This window comes from Cydia amplana, chromosome 14 (assembly GCF_948474715.1).
Source record: "Cydia amplana chromosome 14, ilCydAmpl1.1, whole genome shotgun sequence".
Lineage (NCBI taxonomy): Eukaryota > Metazoa > Arthropoda > Insecta > Lepidoptera > Tortricidae > Cydia > Cydia amplana.
The window spans coordinates 9311762-9329866 of NC_086082.1; the positions used below are offsets into that span (position 1 = coordinate 9311762).

The 18105-nt window shown below is 35.6% G+C and overlaps 1 protein-coding gene across 2 annotated transcripts in view; it reads left to right on the top strand.

Moving 5' to 3' along the window:
• The window catches only part of LOC134654123 (synaptotagmin-15-like), a 78509-nt gene that overhangs the window by 33258 nt on the left and 27146 nt on the right, over positions 1-18105 (top strand). For both annotated transcript variants that reach the window (XM_063509565.1, XM_063509564.1), the window contains exon 5: positions 1304-1443. In XM_063509565.1, the coding sequence (XP_063365635.1) occupies positions 1304-1443 (140 nt within the window). The remainder of the gene's footprint in view (positions 1-1303; positions 1444-18105) is intronic.

Sequence of the window (18105 nt, forward strand, 5' to 3'; positions counted from 1 at the left end):
ACTCGCGAAACGCCCTGAACAAAAGGACAAGTGAACGTGACGTCAAGGTCCCTGAGATCCCATCTTGTAGTATGGACTGTATTGACAAAAAGAAGAAAATTGCGTTTTTGTCCGTGAAATATTGCGTTTATGTATATATGTAGTTGCTTTACAATATTTTTTTGGATAAAATGTAAGGAATCGAATGGTACCTTTACTTTTATCGTTTTTGGAAGTTAAAAAAAAAACTTAAATTTAGAAACTTTCAGGTCCTGTATTTTTGTAACATTTCCGTATTTTATTTTAATATCCACATTATTGTGATAAATTGCTCATTTACTATCTATTTTACTAGATTTTGTTATAAAATTCAACAAGTGTCATCATCCCTATTTTAACTAATATAAATAGGCTCATTATTTATATACTTAAGCAGTGTCGTTTCTATTTTACTAAGTCCCGATGTTTTTTTAAAAAAACAAAATCAAATTGAATCTTGACGACTGGTCTGGCCTAGTGGGTAGTGACCCTGCCTGTTAAGCCGCGGTCCTGGGTTCGAATCCTGGTAAGGGAATTTATTTGTGAGATTAACACAGATATTTGTTCCTGAGTCTTGGGTGTATTCTATGTATTTATGTATTTGTATATTATATATATCGTTGTCTGAGTATTATCCACAACACAAGCCTTCTTGAGCTTACTCAAGAAGAATGAAGAAGTCTGTAAGAATGTCCTATAATATTTATTTATTTAATGGAATAAAAGAATGTTAAATTCAAAACTGCAAAAGTTTCTCTGGGGCTTAAGAGGCTATGTCTTTAAGGCTACCTGCAAAGCTTTTGTACAAGTAAAGGACGGGTCGAAGTGCGCCAGGACAGAAGGGTCAGTCTACAATAAAAGGCGAATAAAATGCGTCCTACACTGTCGGGTCGCCAGTCCCAATTAAGCTTAATTTTATTGGGGCTTTCAGATCGCTTTAGAAACAGAAAACATCCGGACAAAATACTGCTACCGTTGATGAGTTAACATACGTTATTACACTGCCTATTTGATTAGCATTTCATTATGATTGGATTTGTTCACTTTGTTCCTATATGTTCTCTTAGCAGCGAGAGTATTAGGAACAAAGCAATAACAAAAATTGTTTTGTATAGACCATAACATTTAAAATATTCCGAGTAAGATGTTAAATCAACAAAAACAAACAATATTACCTACTCCGGCTATTTTAATTAAATCGCAGATGGTCACGTTGAGCCGACGTTGAAGCGATACATAACAACATCCATTCAGCAACAATTTCAATAAAACTTTTGTTGAACAGGACCAAAGAAGTGAACTTCTCGCTGCCTACGCTGCGTTCCTCGTCGCTCGGCGAGCTACGTGACGTCATCTCCGTGAGCAGCCTGGGTAGCGAGGTGCTTTGTCCGCCCATGCCTTCGCAAATACGGTCCAATTCATTCAGTAAGTATCTAGTTTTCATAAGGACTAAATATTCTCGTTCCATTCGCCGGCGCGCGGTGATCTGCATAACGTCCTATTACCTGCAAAGTAAAAGTGTTTCACCCTCCTAATCTCTCATAGCGACGGTCCTGTTCGTGCAGTACCTTGCGTGTATAGCGTAATTTCTAAGTTTATAGTTGAATTTCTCCTGACTTATTTATTGAAACACAGTATCACTACAATTAGAAAAATACACCGTGCGAGAGACGGTCAACTTTACTATTCTACTATGGGTCATGCCAAATGTGACGTGTTAAATAGATAGGAAAAAGCGTGTCTCCGGGGGGGAGGTGGTCCAAAAAATCTAAATGTTTGTGATGTAATATATGGACAACGCACACAACAAAGTTATTTAGCAGGTACCTACGAATTTAATGTTACAGACGCACAAAATGTTAAAACGTTATGGTAATGTTCTCATGTCTTCAAGGTATCAAGGTCATCAACCTGCGACCTTCAACAAATTGTAATGAAGTAGGTAGATAAACTTAAATCGATCCACAAACTAGTTACTCAGACAAACAACCTTAGAAACAACTTATTGGGCTCGAGAGCAATCACCGTATAGTACAGCGTACAAACTATACCACGTACAACAATGATTTATAACTCAAGATAAGTTATAGGCGTTCCAAAATTGAAGCGCTTACCTTGTGACAAATTGGACAAGTTGCCTTTAGACGCGGCTGGACAAGCGAGAAATGTGCACGTGCTAACGAGCTCCCGCACACAGAAAGAGAAAGAGACGAGTGACGACCTATGTTTAACACTCGTTGTTAAACGTGTGATAAAGATTGATGGAATGAGAAAATTAATCAAAAATAACAGATTTCTTCGTAGGCACAGAAATAAATATGGAAGTATTTTTTGTAAGTATGAGTATAACCTATCTATGGTTATACATATAATATCATTGACGTACAAGTACATGTTTTTTATGTTATCCGAAATTAATAATTCTTGTGATCTTTAAGTTAATTTCCAGTAAATGCCACAAGTTAGCCTAAATAAGCTAGTTCGCTGTATTCCGCCGCACTGCGATTTTTAAAAAGGTTGTTTTAAATTTGCATACCTACATAATGTATTATTCTGGTAAAGGTATGAAACGTTTCCAGCTAAAATGTGTGCTTCAGTAGGCAAGTATTTAATTCAGCTTTCGTAAGGTTTGTGTTCAATCATTTTTGAGTAACTGGCATGAAGGCGGCCAGCTTCAAGTGTTATGTGAGACGGAATGGTTGTGGGTGGGACCAACTTAGGTTTTACATTTATAGGTAAAACAGTTAACTAAAGAGAAAAGTATCTTTTCTATCATATAAATGAATATGTACTTAGTGATAATTTAATAAGTAAATTAGCCGCATAAGATGAAGATGCGGGTTCGACTCCCGCCTCTGCCACTGGTTTACTTGGTCACTTTTCTTTAGTCAAAGATATATATTTCAGTTTAAAATAAAATATCTTTTTTAATAAAAAAAATAATAAACTTTATTAGAAAATCTGACCGATTTGATATAGAAAAACAATATTACTTTATTTAATTAATATAGAAGGATAACGAGTTACCAAACATATGTAAATCGCCTTTTTCAATTTTCCATTTATTTATCATTTAATTTAAATAATGACAATTGCAAACGGCCAAGGAACTAAGTATTGATGTTTATAGATAGTTAGATAGGTAGGTACTTAAATATCCTATTGCGTCGTAAATGTTAACGGGGACAAACGCATTTCCTTCCGTATTTTCCCGGAGAGTGGCATCTAGAATACTTGTTGCTTTATTAGGCTCGTTTGGAGTTAGTTGTTTTAAGGAGAAATGGCTTACCACTTTTAACACAAATGTTTGATGTTGCATATTAAAATACATGGCGAATACAATTACAAATAACTCCACAGATTGGTATTGGATAACGAACCAGTTTATCATAGTATACAATGCTTTATTATATATTTCAAGCCTTACGAGAAAGCTTAATCCTTAAGAGAATAAACTATTTCAAAACAACCACTTCATCCAAAATATGAATATGACTATTGATCTACCACTTATCTAAAGCTTTTGGAAAAGAAGTTGCTTGGTTATTTTCTAGTAGCAGGTAGTTGAGTTTTGGGACTAAACCTAGTTTATCTATTACATTTTTACTTACCTAACGTGTCAGTAATCATTCAACCGAGCTTTTAACTAGTTTGTAACCGACTATAATAACTTCTTACCACCCGCCTCCATAAAAGGGTAAACTTATGGATTAAAAAGTTATTGGTAATTAATATGAATATGTAGTTCAGAACGTTTCAAACAAGTGTTTAATAAATTATCTCATCCGTCTGACAAAAGCCGTAAAAGCATCAGAGTTATACCATATCTTCCGTTATTTCGCCCTAGCACATTAAATAGCTGACCGACCGTTAGGCGCCGAGCTAAGCTTAAGCACTCGAATATTAATTGAATATGAGGCTGAGCCACAATACGTACCTATTGCTAAGCCGCGCTGAACTATGTAGGCCGCGCTCATGAAATTATCATTATAGTGTGAATAGAAAGCAATTCGCTTTGATCTTAATAGAGAGCTGATGTACCTATATGCCAACTGTAGTACCTACTCTATACCGTAGTGAAATAGGATATCGGATATCTCTAAAATAATAATTTTCATAACTCAACGGAGCCAAAGCCAGCTATTGATGGTGTGACAAAATATTTACATTAATTTTGTGAGAATAGAGTTACTTATTAAGTTCAGATAGACAGTGAAAATATAATTATATTTTTGTGAGAAAATACCGAAAGAAAATATATTTAGAATTATTTAGGTACAAAGTGCAAATAAGTAAAGCAACTTCGCTTCTTTAAATATTTTTATTCTTAGTGAATTTTTACCATATTTTATAACGCTTTGCCTCATTAGTATGCACTAGCTAAATACATTATGGTTATTTTACATAGTTACTTCATTTAATAAACAAACGTTTTACGAAACTTTAACCCGACTACAGACAGATTTTCAAAGTCGGTAAAAATGTAAGTTTATGGCAACGGTATTATAATATTACATCCGGTAACAATTGGCGGAAAAATGAAGGGCGAGAATCTATTAGTATATTGAAATATCTCTGCAATGGCTTTGTAAAGAAGTTTATTTATTTAAAAAAAAAAATATTTCACTGATTTAGGAGGCAACCCACTTATAATGAATATATATCCTTCTTAATGAAGGATAATTCAAAAATACATCAGATTATAACCAGAGATCGTATACCGGTATTATTTTCGGTATCACAGTTGTCAACGTATATTTTTGTGTTTTATTAAGCTTATAGATCTTTAATTTTAGTTATACCGGGTTATCCCTCCGTAATCCCTGTAATTTCTGTAATGGACGATCCCTGTAATTGCTGTAATAAAAGTTTTGGTCTAATACAGAACGTTTCTAAATTATAAAGATGTTTTATTTTTATGCCAAAGCAAATTGTCTTATTGTTTCGAATACCGGAGACATTTCGGATTAATGGTCCCTTATGCGGAGACGAGGGTTGGGTCGACTGCAATCATTAGGTGAGTTCGTGGCTCACTTCTGACATTAGGATACTTCACTGTCAGTAACAATTTAGGTGGGCTATGTCTGCCCGTCTTAACAACATTAACATTGGTTAATAAAATAAGGGTTTTTTTTATTAGTCTCTTAAGTCAAATGGTACTAGTGTCCACGCCAGTTCTTGGGATAAGTTACCAAGCAGACAATGCTTAATTAATCATCAAATATAAAAATAATCTACCTAAATTAATCATTAAATTATGTTATCTTAATCTTAACTTGTATTTTTTGGTTATTCATTATTATAGTATTCAAATAAAGAACCTAAAGAGTGCAAAATAGTAAACTACAAGTATGAAAAAGAACACCACAATCCCTTTGCATACAACGTTCGTGTTATTTCATTTAACGACAAGGCAATTAGGTACTTGTACACGCAACTAGAACCTAAACCCTAGACTTCGGGTTTCTGTGTTAGCTTTTAGGTATTGTGCAGTAAAGTGCCCTTAGAGCTGATCACGGTGTCATGCGAGACACATTTTAGAAAAAGAGATAGACTGTCGAGATGGTCTGAATTGTCTGAAACCAGTTTGTTTGCCTCCCATCAATACATCATCATTATCAATTTATCATATTGGATAGGATAAAACTTTTAGTACTATTTTTTATATACTAGGTACTTGTCTTAACATTTAATTTAAGCTGTTACATCTTTTACGTTGATTTCTTGCAGATCATTAAACTTTCTGGTATAAACAAAAAAAATCTGGTTTGCAGTGCAGATCAATTGATAATTTCTATTATAAGATTTAAAATGCAAATCAAATATTTATGTATAAATTATACAAGAAATACGATCAAGGGTATTGAAAAGGTTTTCCTACTTCAATAATATTAGGAATCACATCTAATTTATTCCTCGACAAAATAAATAATTTCAAATTGTATTGACACAAGAGTTCTCCTAGTCGAGAGTTTCAAGAGATTCGTGTTTGCTCTCAAGTGTGTCTACGACGTTAGACGTTCCTTTTTGGTTTACTTTCCCACTTGAAGAACGTTGCGTCTCATACGGTTCAACTGTAAAAATTACGTGTCTATAGTAGGGCTTCCAATACCGGGATCCCGGTATTTCGGGATCCCGGGATCCCGCCTTTTTAAACGCATTTTTCAATACCGGTATTTTTAAAGGCAATACCGGGATCCCGGTATTTAAAAAAATGAGGGAAATACGCAGTATAAACACTATAAACCCTTTAAATCCATTAAATTCGGCTGTATCAAAAAGCTTACTAAACGTCAGACGCATCTAGAGTTAAACCAAGAAAAATCTGCAACGATTTTGATAGCACGCGCAGTGCAAGTGTTATATTAAACGTCAAGGTTCTATGAAATTATGACGTACAAATAACACTTCCACTGCGTACTGGTACTGCGTATCCTATCAAAATTGTTGCAGACTTTACTTGGTCTAACTCTAACTGGTCTCTAGTCCGCATTTTATTATTGAAACAAGATCGCTGCCTAATGCGTCAGATAAATATTTGGTGGTTGGTGGTGGATGAATCCTGAAGTTATGTGAGTGATAAATATGATAATAGTGACATAATTAGTTTTTATAATTTTCTCAAAAAATAAAACGAAAGAGCAAGGATAACTGTAATAATGGCAAATCAATTTTGACGGAAATTTGAAAAAAAATTGTCTGGTTGGTTAAGTTGGACTACAAATGTGACTGGTGAGGCGAAGTCAACAAATTGGATAAAATTATTGCCAACCTGGAGTGTGAAATAAAATTATTGCAGATGGCGGCATTGATTGTTTATTGTTGTAATAGCTTTTAGGATATATCTGGTATTCCAGTGAGCCTTTCTAATTCCCCTTTTTAATAAAACTATATATTTTTAAGCGATTCATATCCAATACCGGGATCCCGGGATCCCGGTATTGATGAAGACAGTTTCGGTATTAATACCGGTATTGTGAGAAGTCCGGTATTTGGAAGCCCTAGTCTATAGACTGACGATAAGCAAAAAGTTTCTTGGGTTTAATCCTGTGTAGGTATTTAAAATGTTGATTGGTTGCATTTCATGTGATCAACTGCTTTATATGTGTGAAAATGTCCTTCCACTTTTATAATAAGCCAATTAAAATGAGTTTGAATTTAAGGACCATGGGCTGTAGGTACGTGGGATTTCATGTTCACATTCATTTTATAAATCGCTTACATCGAAATAAATTCCAGAGAGCCAGAATAAGAAATCCAGAGGTTTCCTTAAAATTTAAATCTCTTCATTTCGACGGTTAAGATGAAATGAAATTGTAGCAAAAATTATAAAATGTAAAAGAATATTAAGGACGTCCTTTTAATGTAGGTATCCAAAGGTTTAAAATACAGCATTATGGATGAAATTCCGTTAATGGAAATATTAAGACTAATTAAGAACATTTTAATTTTCTGAAAAAGTCTGCCTTTTGTGTTTTTAATTTGTATTTTATTCCAAAATAGGTGTAACACTGCGTGATACATATTTTATAACTTAAGTACTCTCATTGAAAATCTTAACCTAATATCAAGGCATTGCATCGATATAAGTATACGAGTATCGCAAGAGTTGAATTGTGGAGTGTTCTGTAAAACTAACTTTTACTTATAGTTAAGGTTTAGCTGTAGGTAAACCATAAAAGTTAATAGGGCGTTTTTTTTGTTGTCCCCTACACTTTTTTTTCAAATTTGGGATTTTTTATGTTATTTCTACTCAGAATCACGAGCTCTTTCTATCCTAATAACACAAAAAAAGTGTCCCAAAATTTCCATACATTTTTCGATCTTTCCATTCCGCGACCGCCATACAAAGTCTATGAAAAAACCGGCCAAGTGCGAGTCGGACTCGCGCACGGAGGGTTCCGCACCATCAACAAAAAATAGAGCAAAACAAGCAAAAAAACGGTCACCCATCCAAGTACTGACCCCGCCCGACGTTGCTTAACTTCGGTCAAAAATCACGTTTATTGTATGGAGCCCCACTTAAATCTTTATTTTATTCTGTTTTTAGTATTTGTTGTTCTAACGGCAACAGAAATACATCATCTGTGAAAATTTCAACTGTCTAGCTATCACGGTTCGTGAGATACAGCCTGGTGATAGACGGACGGACGGACGGACAGCGGAGTCTTAGTAATAGGGTCCCGTTTTTACCCTTTGGGTACGGAACCCTAAAGGATAAAGATAAAGATAAAAATATTTTATTGAGTTAATAAAGGTGCTTAAACTACTTACATAACTTACATTGTTTTATGGTACAAAACCAACAGGCAAGTAAGTGTCATCTGACCCCCGTACTAGTGTTCTGACCCCCGTACTAGTGTGGTAAAAATGATGACGTAATGGAAATAAAAACCTTAGGACATTTTTTTTCTCCTATTAGGATAGAAAGAGCTCGTGATACTGAGTAGAAATAACATAAAAAATCCCAAATTAAAAAAAAAAGTGTAGGGGACAACAAAAAAAACTCCCAATTGACCCGTAGTGTAATCCATTACTTTTGATGCTTACTGTACTTATAAATAAAACTTTAGTAGGTACGTAGATATTTACTTTATAACAAGGAGAAAATTTTAACATTATTGTATGTACTATATTTCTACCAAAAAAATAAAATGATGTAGGATAAACCATGGAGCTCTGGCACAGACACAGACACAGGCTTTAGATAAAAAAACATATTACCAATCATTGACTATCTACTGCGAACACTCAGGAGAGGGATACTGAATACTTTCTCGCCCAATAGAAATAAGATTAAGGGTTTTCAAACATGTTTGGAACGGAATTGGTAGGGACTGGCCCAATTGTATTGGGTACCGTCGCTTGGGATTTTTAGAAACTCCTAGGATAATTTGAAGATTCAAAAGATTTAATACTTATGCGGACCATGTAGTATACCGACTCGTGTATGTCAGCCTTTACGGCTGTCTGTCTCGCCCTTGCCCTCCAACCAAGATGGCGTCTAGTTTTTGGTAAGACAATAACGAAGGAATACAGCATTAATTAATTGTGTAACCTGCGTTTTATTTCAAGATACCACAGTGGCGACGAGATAGACGAACCAACAATAAATCACAGTTTTAATTAATAACGAAGTGTATTTACCAAGTGAAAAGTCACAATTGCAATATAGACGCCGTGAAATCGATCTGCTTTTGTCTCTGTGTAATGGCGGCCTCTTGAGGAAAATGCAAAATCTTGAGAACGCGTGCCACAATAATATTTGTTTAAAAGCGAAGAAGTTAACTTTAAATTAAATGTCGGACACCGAGCACAGTGATTCTACAGACAACAGTGATAAGAGTGTTGTAAACATAACATTTGACAAAACCGGATGGATTTACAAATTGTCAAAAATTGAATTACAAGAATACTTGAATAAGTTAAATATCACATTCAACGAAAACCAAACCGTCGACGAATTGCGGCAAATATTGGTGAAATATTGCAAAGAAAAACAAAATAAGAAAGTGAGCCAACCTAAGATGTCACACGCACACATAACCCATTTAAATCTACAACCCTTTGATGGCACTAAATGGGAATGTTTTGAACAACAATTAGAATGCTATATTACATTGAATGACGTGCCAGAAGAGAAAAAAGTGCCTCTCTTGTTAACAAAGATAACACCGCAGGTTTTCGAAATTTTGTCATCACTGTGTAACACAAAAAAACCTGCAAGTCTCTCTTATTCTGAGCTCACTACGATCTTGAAAAACAAATACGTACCAAAAAAGTCCATTGTTTTGGAACGCGCGACGTTCCGAAGTCGGAATCAGCTTCCAAATGAAAAAATAGAGGATTATATTACAGAACTTCGGAAGCTGGCTGGCAAATGTCAATTCAAGGACTCCGAGGATCAATTAAAAGAAAAGTTCATTGACGGTGTGCACTCCAAACTCATTAAATTTGAATTACTAAAGGCGGATACAAATCAGACATTAGAGGATTATATCACTTTGGCTAGAACTGTAGAAGCGGCATTAAAAGAAACAGGGCAAAAGGCAGAAGTGGAAGCCAATGTTTACTATCAGCAAACTAACAGAAATAAATCATTTCAAGGAAGACCAGCAAGAGGGAAGCCAAACATGAATAAAGGTACTAGGTGTTATTGCTGCGGTGGTGATAATCATCTGCGTTCAGAGTGTACGCTGCGCCAAAAATATTGTTCGGAATGTGGTCAACAAGGACACATTTTTAAGGTCTGTCCCAAGAAGAAAAGTTTCAAAATTAACTCTATACAGAAAGAGGAACCCGAGGATGCATCAGAAAACAAAAAAATAGATGAGTACCAAATGTACTATGTAAATGTAAGTAAAGTGCCTCCTCATATGTTAAATCTTAATGTTGAGGGTTGTATGGTGGAATTTCAGCTCGATACAGGGTCTGATGTTACTGTTATTCCATTGAAACAAAAACAGATGCTATTTCCTGATAAGGACATAAAAAAATGTAATGTTTTATTTAAAAATTTTGATCAAAAAATATCACAACCGTTAGGAATATTGGATAGCTTGACAGTAACATTGAATAATGTAACTAAACAATTAAATAGTTTCGTAACTGAGAACACACCATGTATTATTGGAAGAGACTGGTTACAGGAGTTAGGATTATGGCCGCCCAAATTTGTAATGTCAAATGAAGCAAATGTAGTAAATAAAAAATTTAATAATGTTTCAGAAGCCAGAGCTGCAATAAAGGAAAGGTTCGCAGAAGTATTTAGTGAAGGATGGGGAAATTTTAAAGGTGAAACCATCAGCCTCAAATTGAAAAAGGATGCCAAACCAAAAAGCCTGCCGGTACGCCGAGTTCCATTTGCACTTCAAGACAAGGTAAAAGCTGAAATTTCTAGACTTATTAAAAATGGTAGAATTGAACCCGTGGAAACCAGCCAGTGGGGTACACCTGTGGTTCCAATTTTAAAGGGAGATGGCTCGGTAAGGTTATGTGGAGACTACAAATTAACAGTCAACCCACACTTAGAGGTGGATCACTTTCCATTGCCTCATGTAGAAGAAATATTTAATTCCCTTAATAATGGAAAATACTTCTGCGAGCTGGACCTGAAAGAGGCATATCATCAGGCACCATTAGACGAAGCCTCAAAAGATTGTACAGTTATTGTTACTGAAGTGGGCACATACAGGTATAATTACCTTCCTTATGGTGTGAGCACAGGACCAGGCTCATTTCAGCGGCTCATGAGTAAAAAATTATCAGATATTCCAAATACTGCTGTATTTATAGATAATATTTATATTAGTGGTAAAGATCTTCAGGATACAGTAGACACTTTATCCAAGGTTTTAGAGAGGCTACAACAAAGTGAATTTAAGTTAAAGATACAAAAGTGTAAATTTTTTGAAAATAGCATTGATGTGTTTGGTTTTACAATTGACAGTAATGGTATACGGGTAAATAAAGATAATATAAAACCATTGCTGCAGGCTACACCACCCATAAATGTAACAATGTTGAGGTCATTTTTAGGCAAAGTTAACTATTATTCTCGTTTCTTAAAAGATATGGCAAGCATATTGACACCATTATATGAATGTACCAAAGAAAATAAATTCAACTGGACGCACCAATGTGATAATGCCTTTGTTATGATAAAAAATAAGCTGGCTAACATGGAAAATCTAACTCATTACGACCCAAACTTACCTTTAATTTTAAGTTGTGACGCATCAGACACAGGCTTGGCTGCAGTAATTTCAAACAGAGACAGGAACGGAGTAGTTAAACCAATTGCTTATGCAAGTAGAAAACTTAATGAGACAGAGATTAAATATTCTACTATAGACAAGGAAGCTATGGCCGTAGTGTTTGGTGTGACAAAATTCTATAATTATACATATGGTAGGAGTTTTGAGTTGGAAACTGATAGTGCAGCTTTAGTACGCATTTTTGGCCCAACTAAAGCCATTCCTAAAATGGCAGCAAAAAGGTTGCAACATTATGCAATTTTTTTGTCAGCATTCAACTACAAAATTCGACACATTAAAACTGATAAGAATCCAGCAGATTTTTTATCACGCACCCCTATGCTAATCAGTGAAAATACAGATTCTATGCATCCTATCTGTACCGATGCAGAGATAAGTAATATTTATTATATTCAAAATTGTGAAATTGAGAATTTGGACTGGAAATCTATACAAGAGGCAACCAGAAAAGATGTAACATTAGCCAAAATCATTAGATATACCATGGACGGATGGCCTGACTTAGTGACGGAGAAAGAATTGTCAACCTATGGTAATAAGAAAACTGAAATAAGTTTTGACAGAGGTTGCCTTTTCTGGGGTTATAGAATCATCATACCAGAGTCATTAAGACAGGCAATCTTATTAGAACTACATAAAAGTCATTTCGGTACTGTACGTATGAAGCAGCTGGCACGCTCTTACTTCTGGTGGCCAGGCATAGATGCAGAAATAGAAAAAATCACAAATGATTGCCTTACTTGCCTTTCAGTTCGAAATAATCCCACTAAGGGGCACCAGAAATCGTGGCCAGTGGCCCCGTCTGTATGGTACCGCATTCATGCGGATTATTGTGGACCATTTTACAATAAAATGTACTTAGTAGTGGTTGACAGTTACAGTAAGTGGCCAGAAGTTATAGAAATGAACTCGATAACCTCATCTCGTACAATCGAGGTTTTCAATAGTCTTTTTGCACGTCATGGCTACCCTGTCCACTTGGTAACTGACAACGGACCGTCCTTTACATCTTCTGAATTTAAAGATTTCTGTAAGCTGAAAGACATTAAACATACCTTTACTCCCCCATACCACCCTGCGACCAATGGAGCAGCAGAAAGATTTGTGGATATATTCAAAAAACATGTGTTAAAAATTAAAGAAAGCAGAGGAAATACAATTCAATCAGCAATTAATTTATTCCTTTTTGATTACCGAGTAACGCCACATAGTACAACAGGAGTGACGCCTGCTTCGCTCATATACAATAGAGATCTCCGGTCCCGGTTCGCTCTGCTACGACCGCCGCCGGTTATAGAAAGAGCACAACATATGCTAGAAAAGCAGAGGGAACAGGCATCGGGGAGTAGAAACATAGAATTTATGGTGGGAGAAAAGGTAATGGTTAAGGATTATAGGAAAAACAGACAACCTTGGATACAAGGAGTAATAGTGGAGGAATCGATTCCTAACACTACGTATATCATAGACGTGGAGGGGTGTAAATGGAAGCGACATGTTAATCAAATGTTGAATTGTAGCCTTAGTTTATTAGAATAAGATACTCGTAGGACATCCTAGGATGTGCACGTATGTGTGATGCCAAGAGTAAACGTAGAAATAAGTATGTTATGTGAAAAGTTAACTACAATAAATAAAGTCTGTTCTTTTAGCTAGCGAAAGAAGTTGTTAACTAAGTACAGTTCCTTAAGCTTATATTGTTTTAAGAATAAGTTCTAGTGTAAGATAGAGTGTAACATTTCACGGGACTCTTTAAAACTGTTGGGGGAGAGTGTAGTATACCGACTCGTGTATGTCAGCCTTTACGGCTGTCTGTCTCGCCCTTGCCCTCCAACCAAGATGGCGTCTAGTTTTTGGTAAGACAATAACGAAGGAATACAGCATTAATTAATTGTGTAACCTGCGTTTTATTTCAAGATACCACAGACCAGACATTATTTTCGGTGTAGTGTGTAGTGATTACTATATTTAAAAACGACTTTGATTGGATATAATATAAAAAAACGTGTTTATTTTTTATATACGTATACTGGTAATACCTTACCAGGTGATTTTAAAAGAAGTCTGACGTAGCAATTTATTTTGCCATTAAGAATTAAAAATCTGAAAAATAAAGTTGACTTGAACGTCTTAATACTCAATTAACAGAGTAAATACTTATTATTTAAACAAATTTACCCTTTCACACTCGACTAAACTTTTTAACTATTGTAGTAATTTATAAAGGGTTTAATATACGTAATGTAAATTCACAACTTTTGCGTTGCGATAAACCGTCTGCATGACGTATCTAATAATGCGAGGCCCCATGAGGCTCTTCGTACCCTGTAATGAAAATGATGTGCCTTCGTAATTACATGTTTCTCTTGATTACATTATATGGAGTAAATATAATTATGACGGTTTTATATGCCTTTTTATATATATAATGAGTTAGCTTATTTGAAGAGTCGAACAGATACCAAAAACAAAGATTCCATCCCTGAAGCATAGGTACTTGGTTGCCCATTTTTTTCTCAGTTAAATATGCCAGCTTATACCCAACATTTAAAAGTTATTTTAGCGCAATGGCCAGTTTATCATCCGTCGTACTTTTATCAAACCAAGGGCGATGAGTGTCTGAACTACTAAGTTACCACGGCTTGCATATATGTAATTATGTATTATACACACAGCACACGACATATATAAGTGTTTACCATTAATAATTATATGTAGAATGATGTTTCTGTGATACATACCTAATACACAAAACTCAGAACATATACACAAAATATTGTCTTGTGTATTGAATTTACGAGTCCATAAAATAGTTTATAACCATATGTCAATACTTACACTACACACAAAACAATTCTACTATAACATCAACAACAGAGGGACATGTCGAATCTGATAACAATGGCTTTGTCTGAAATTCCTTGTACCTAATAATTTACAAACAGACCTACGGTATTTTTCAAAAACCAAATGGATCGAAACGTACTTACCTACGTAAATATCAGATATTTTAAACAAATTCGAAAAGTCATCTCTGCCTAAAATTACCTCAGGACGAGAAAAATAAATAAGAAATTGGGAGAATGGGAAAAAGTTATTTCAAGCAAAAGTTAACATTGTGTTAGAAAATAAGGAATAAAATACCCACAGTTATTTATCCTTACAATCTGAAAACAAAAGTATTTCTAAATGCAAAACGTCATTATGTTAAAACGTCAAAGATCCAAAGGTCGTGGCAGTATTTTAAACAATAGCGCTCAGATTACTGTTTCACGTCAGTGTCCTGTCCTGTCATTTGCAAGTAATAAGCATTATTATTCAAACAGCGGAAGGCATCCGCGGAATTCATTAGATGTTCCACCATGTTAATTTTAGGATCATGGGAATTATTTTCTTTATTAATAATTGAATGTTTTCGAGAAATTTTCGAGTTGGAATACTTCCCCAGCTTTCCAATTCACCACTCACGTTCCTATGAGCGCACGCTCTGAGACAACAACTTTGAATTCGCTCGCTGGGCGTCTCGCGTCTTCAATAATATTACTATCGAAACATTTTGCATCTGCTGTTCTTTCACATATGACAAGCACTATAAGCTTCTTTTTCAATCTAAATTAGGGCTCGCGGTCGTGTCCGTGTTTCGTGTACACGTGTTCGGTACCCGTTTCCGAACTACACGTACACGGTTTTCTGACCCGTTCTACACGTGTAGTCGGGTACCCGTGTAATTAAGATCCGTGTATCCGTGTACCCGTGTACCCGTGTACACGGTGAACGGAACATAAATACACGCGGGCCTAACCCGTCTTGGCGTGTAGCGGAGATTGAAGTAATGTATAGAGCTTTAAATAAAACAAAGATTCAGAATCAGGAGCTCAGACTGGAATCGAATCCGATCAGTTTTATCGGATTTTCAATGTTATTGATATGTATTATACTAATTTAATTAATTTTGTATTGCCTTTGTCATCATTTAAGATATGGGGATATTCATAAATTACGTCATTTAAAATTGAGGGGAGGGGGGGACATCGGATGATGTAGAAGGAAACGGGGTCATTCGAAGCATGATTTTTGGATGATTTTAGGGGGAGGGGGGGTCAAAAAACGTCAAAAATCGATGACGTAATTTATGAACAGCCCCTATACAAAATAACTCGTTATTCAAGTAATAATTAGGTAGCTACACAAAAAACATGTACTTACGGTTTAGTTCTTTATCGTCGTAGACGTAGAATAACATGCATAGATAAAATAAAGACCATACCGTACGTGATGAGATACTTTATAAATCTTAGGCACAGATATTATTCATTTCTTGCTGTCTTTGTCATTAGCAAAATGCTCTTAAGTGCCGCGTTGCAACAAAACAATGAGATAATTCTACCTGAATGATTAGTTGTTGTATTTTTTGCAGACGTGTTAAGCTTGTTACAAGAGATAACACCAAAAGCACCAATTCATATTGTAAAAACAACACGGTATATTGAATGAAATACCTGCACTTTGTTTATTGCATACCATATGGCCATTTTAAATACTTAATCCCTTTTTGTGATGAACTGTATGTATGAATTCTTGTACATTTTCTTCACGCTATTCAACATTTAGATAAAACAACACAGTTTATTTATCAGCACGATTGTAAATACACTGGAGCGGCGGCGAATTGATCGATCACGCTAATCGATGTAAGAGGGCTTTTAGGTTACCTAGTACCTACTTATGTTTGTAAAAAGGTCAGAGATGCATGCTTATTGCCTTGTCTATCTTACGGTGCACAAACATGGTTCTTCACAAAGGACATAATAAAAACAAAAATACGTTTATATCAGCGAGCTATTGAACGAAGTAACCTGGGCATTAAGCTCAGTGACAGATGTAATAGCGAAAACATTCGCGAGAAAACTAAATTAATAGACGCAGGACAACACGCTCTACAGCTGAAATGAACATGGGCGAGACACGTAGCTCGCATCACAGACAGAAGAGGGACAAAACGGGTAACTGAATGGGCGGGCCCTATCGGGAAAAAAAGAGGCAAAGGGAGACCCAAAGACCGCTGGATTGACGAAATCCAAAGAATTGCTGGTAGAGACTGGAAGCTTAAAGCACAAGACAGAATAAAAAGGAAACAAATGGAGGAGGCCTTTACCCAAAGCGGGGCCATGTAAAGGAAAAAACGACTAAATGTAAATTTGCATGGAAATCAATGGCTATATTATTAGTATTATTATACTTATGTCTCGGGTCTTGATAGTATTATTATACTGGTTTGTTCAAGCATCAGAATTGCCCACCCTCGCGCTACAAAGGAAAATAATGACATATCCGTTCGTGGTAGTTTCAGTAAGCATAACTAGCTACTTTTGTATTAGATTATCATTTAGGTTTACTTTTATTATCAAAAAACTACAATGAAGAAAACGAGCTATCAATGAAATCAACGGATACTAAGATACCTATTGTTAATTTTAATATTATTTAGAGTAAAGCTAAAAATATGAATTATTGAGGTAAAACTGCAAAGTAATCGAATTTTCCAATTCAATCGTATGTCTTCAAGCACGAATCTCCCCAACACGAGAGTGAAGGGTCGAACCCGCGGGTAAATAAGATCCGTGTACACGGGTACCCGTGTACACGGGTACACGAAATACACGGGTGCACGGGTAAACGTTTCCGAATCCGGGCGGGTTCGTGTAGTTCGGGTTCTTAATACCGCCGGGCTTAAGAACACGGGTACCCGTGTCAGCGTGTAACACGTGTATCGGGAGCTCTAATCTAAATATTCAAATGCAGACTTACTCAACTATTGGAACAAGTAGAAGAGGAATAATATTCAGATATGTACATACATTAAAGCAAATTTAGATTGTAACATAAAGGTTGATGCCGATGTCAGGTGCCTCTCCTGTTTTATTAAAGTTTATCCAGCCCTGTCTGGCGTAGGTCGTCATCTAGTCCTTTCATTTATTTGACATGGAATATCTACAGTAGCGCTACGACTCGGATAATTGGCTTTAACGGGGCCCGGCGGCATTGTTTGCTTTGTGTAGAGCGGAACAAGTTAAATACATTTCGACTTTTGTGTTGGTCCGTAATAAGATTAGTTTTAAATTATATTTTATTTTGCTAATGGTTAATATATAAGCAATTTTTTTATGAAAAGAATAAGTATGTTCTACAAGTACACGTTGCATACTAGCTCAATCATTATAGTGTGGTGGGTGGTGGGTGCTAGGAAAAACCTCGAACGTTATGAGTAAGTATCATAATGAATATTTTCCTATATGTGACCAATTCCAGT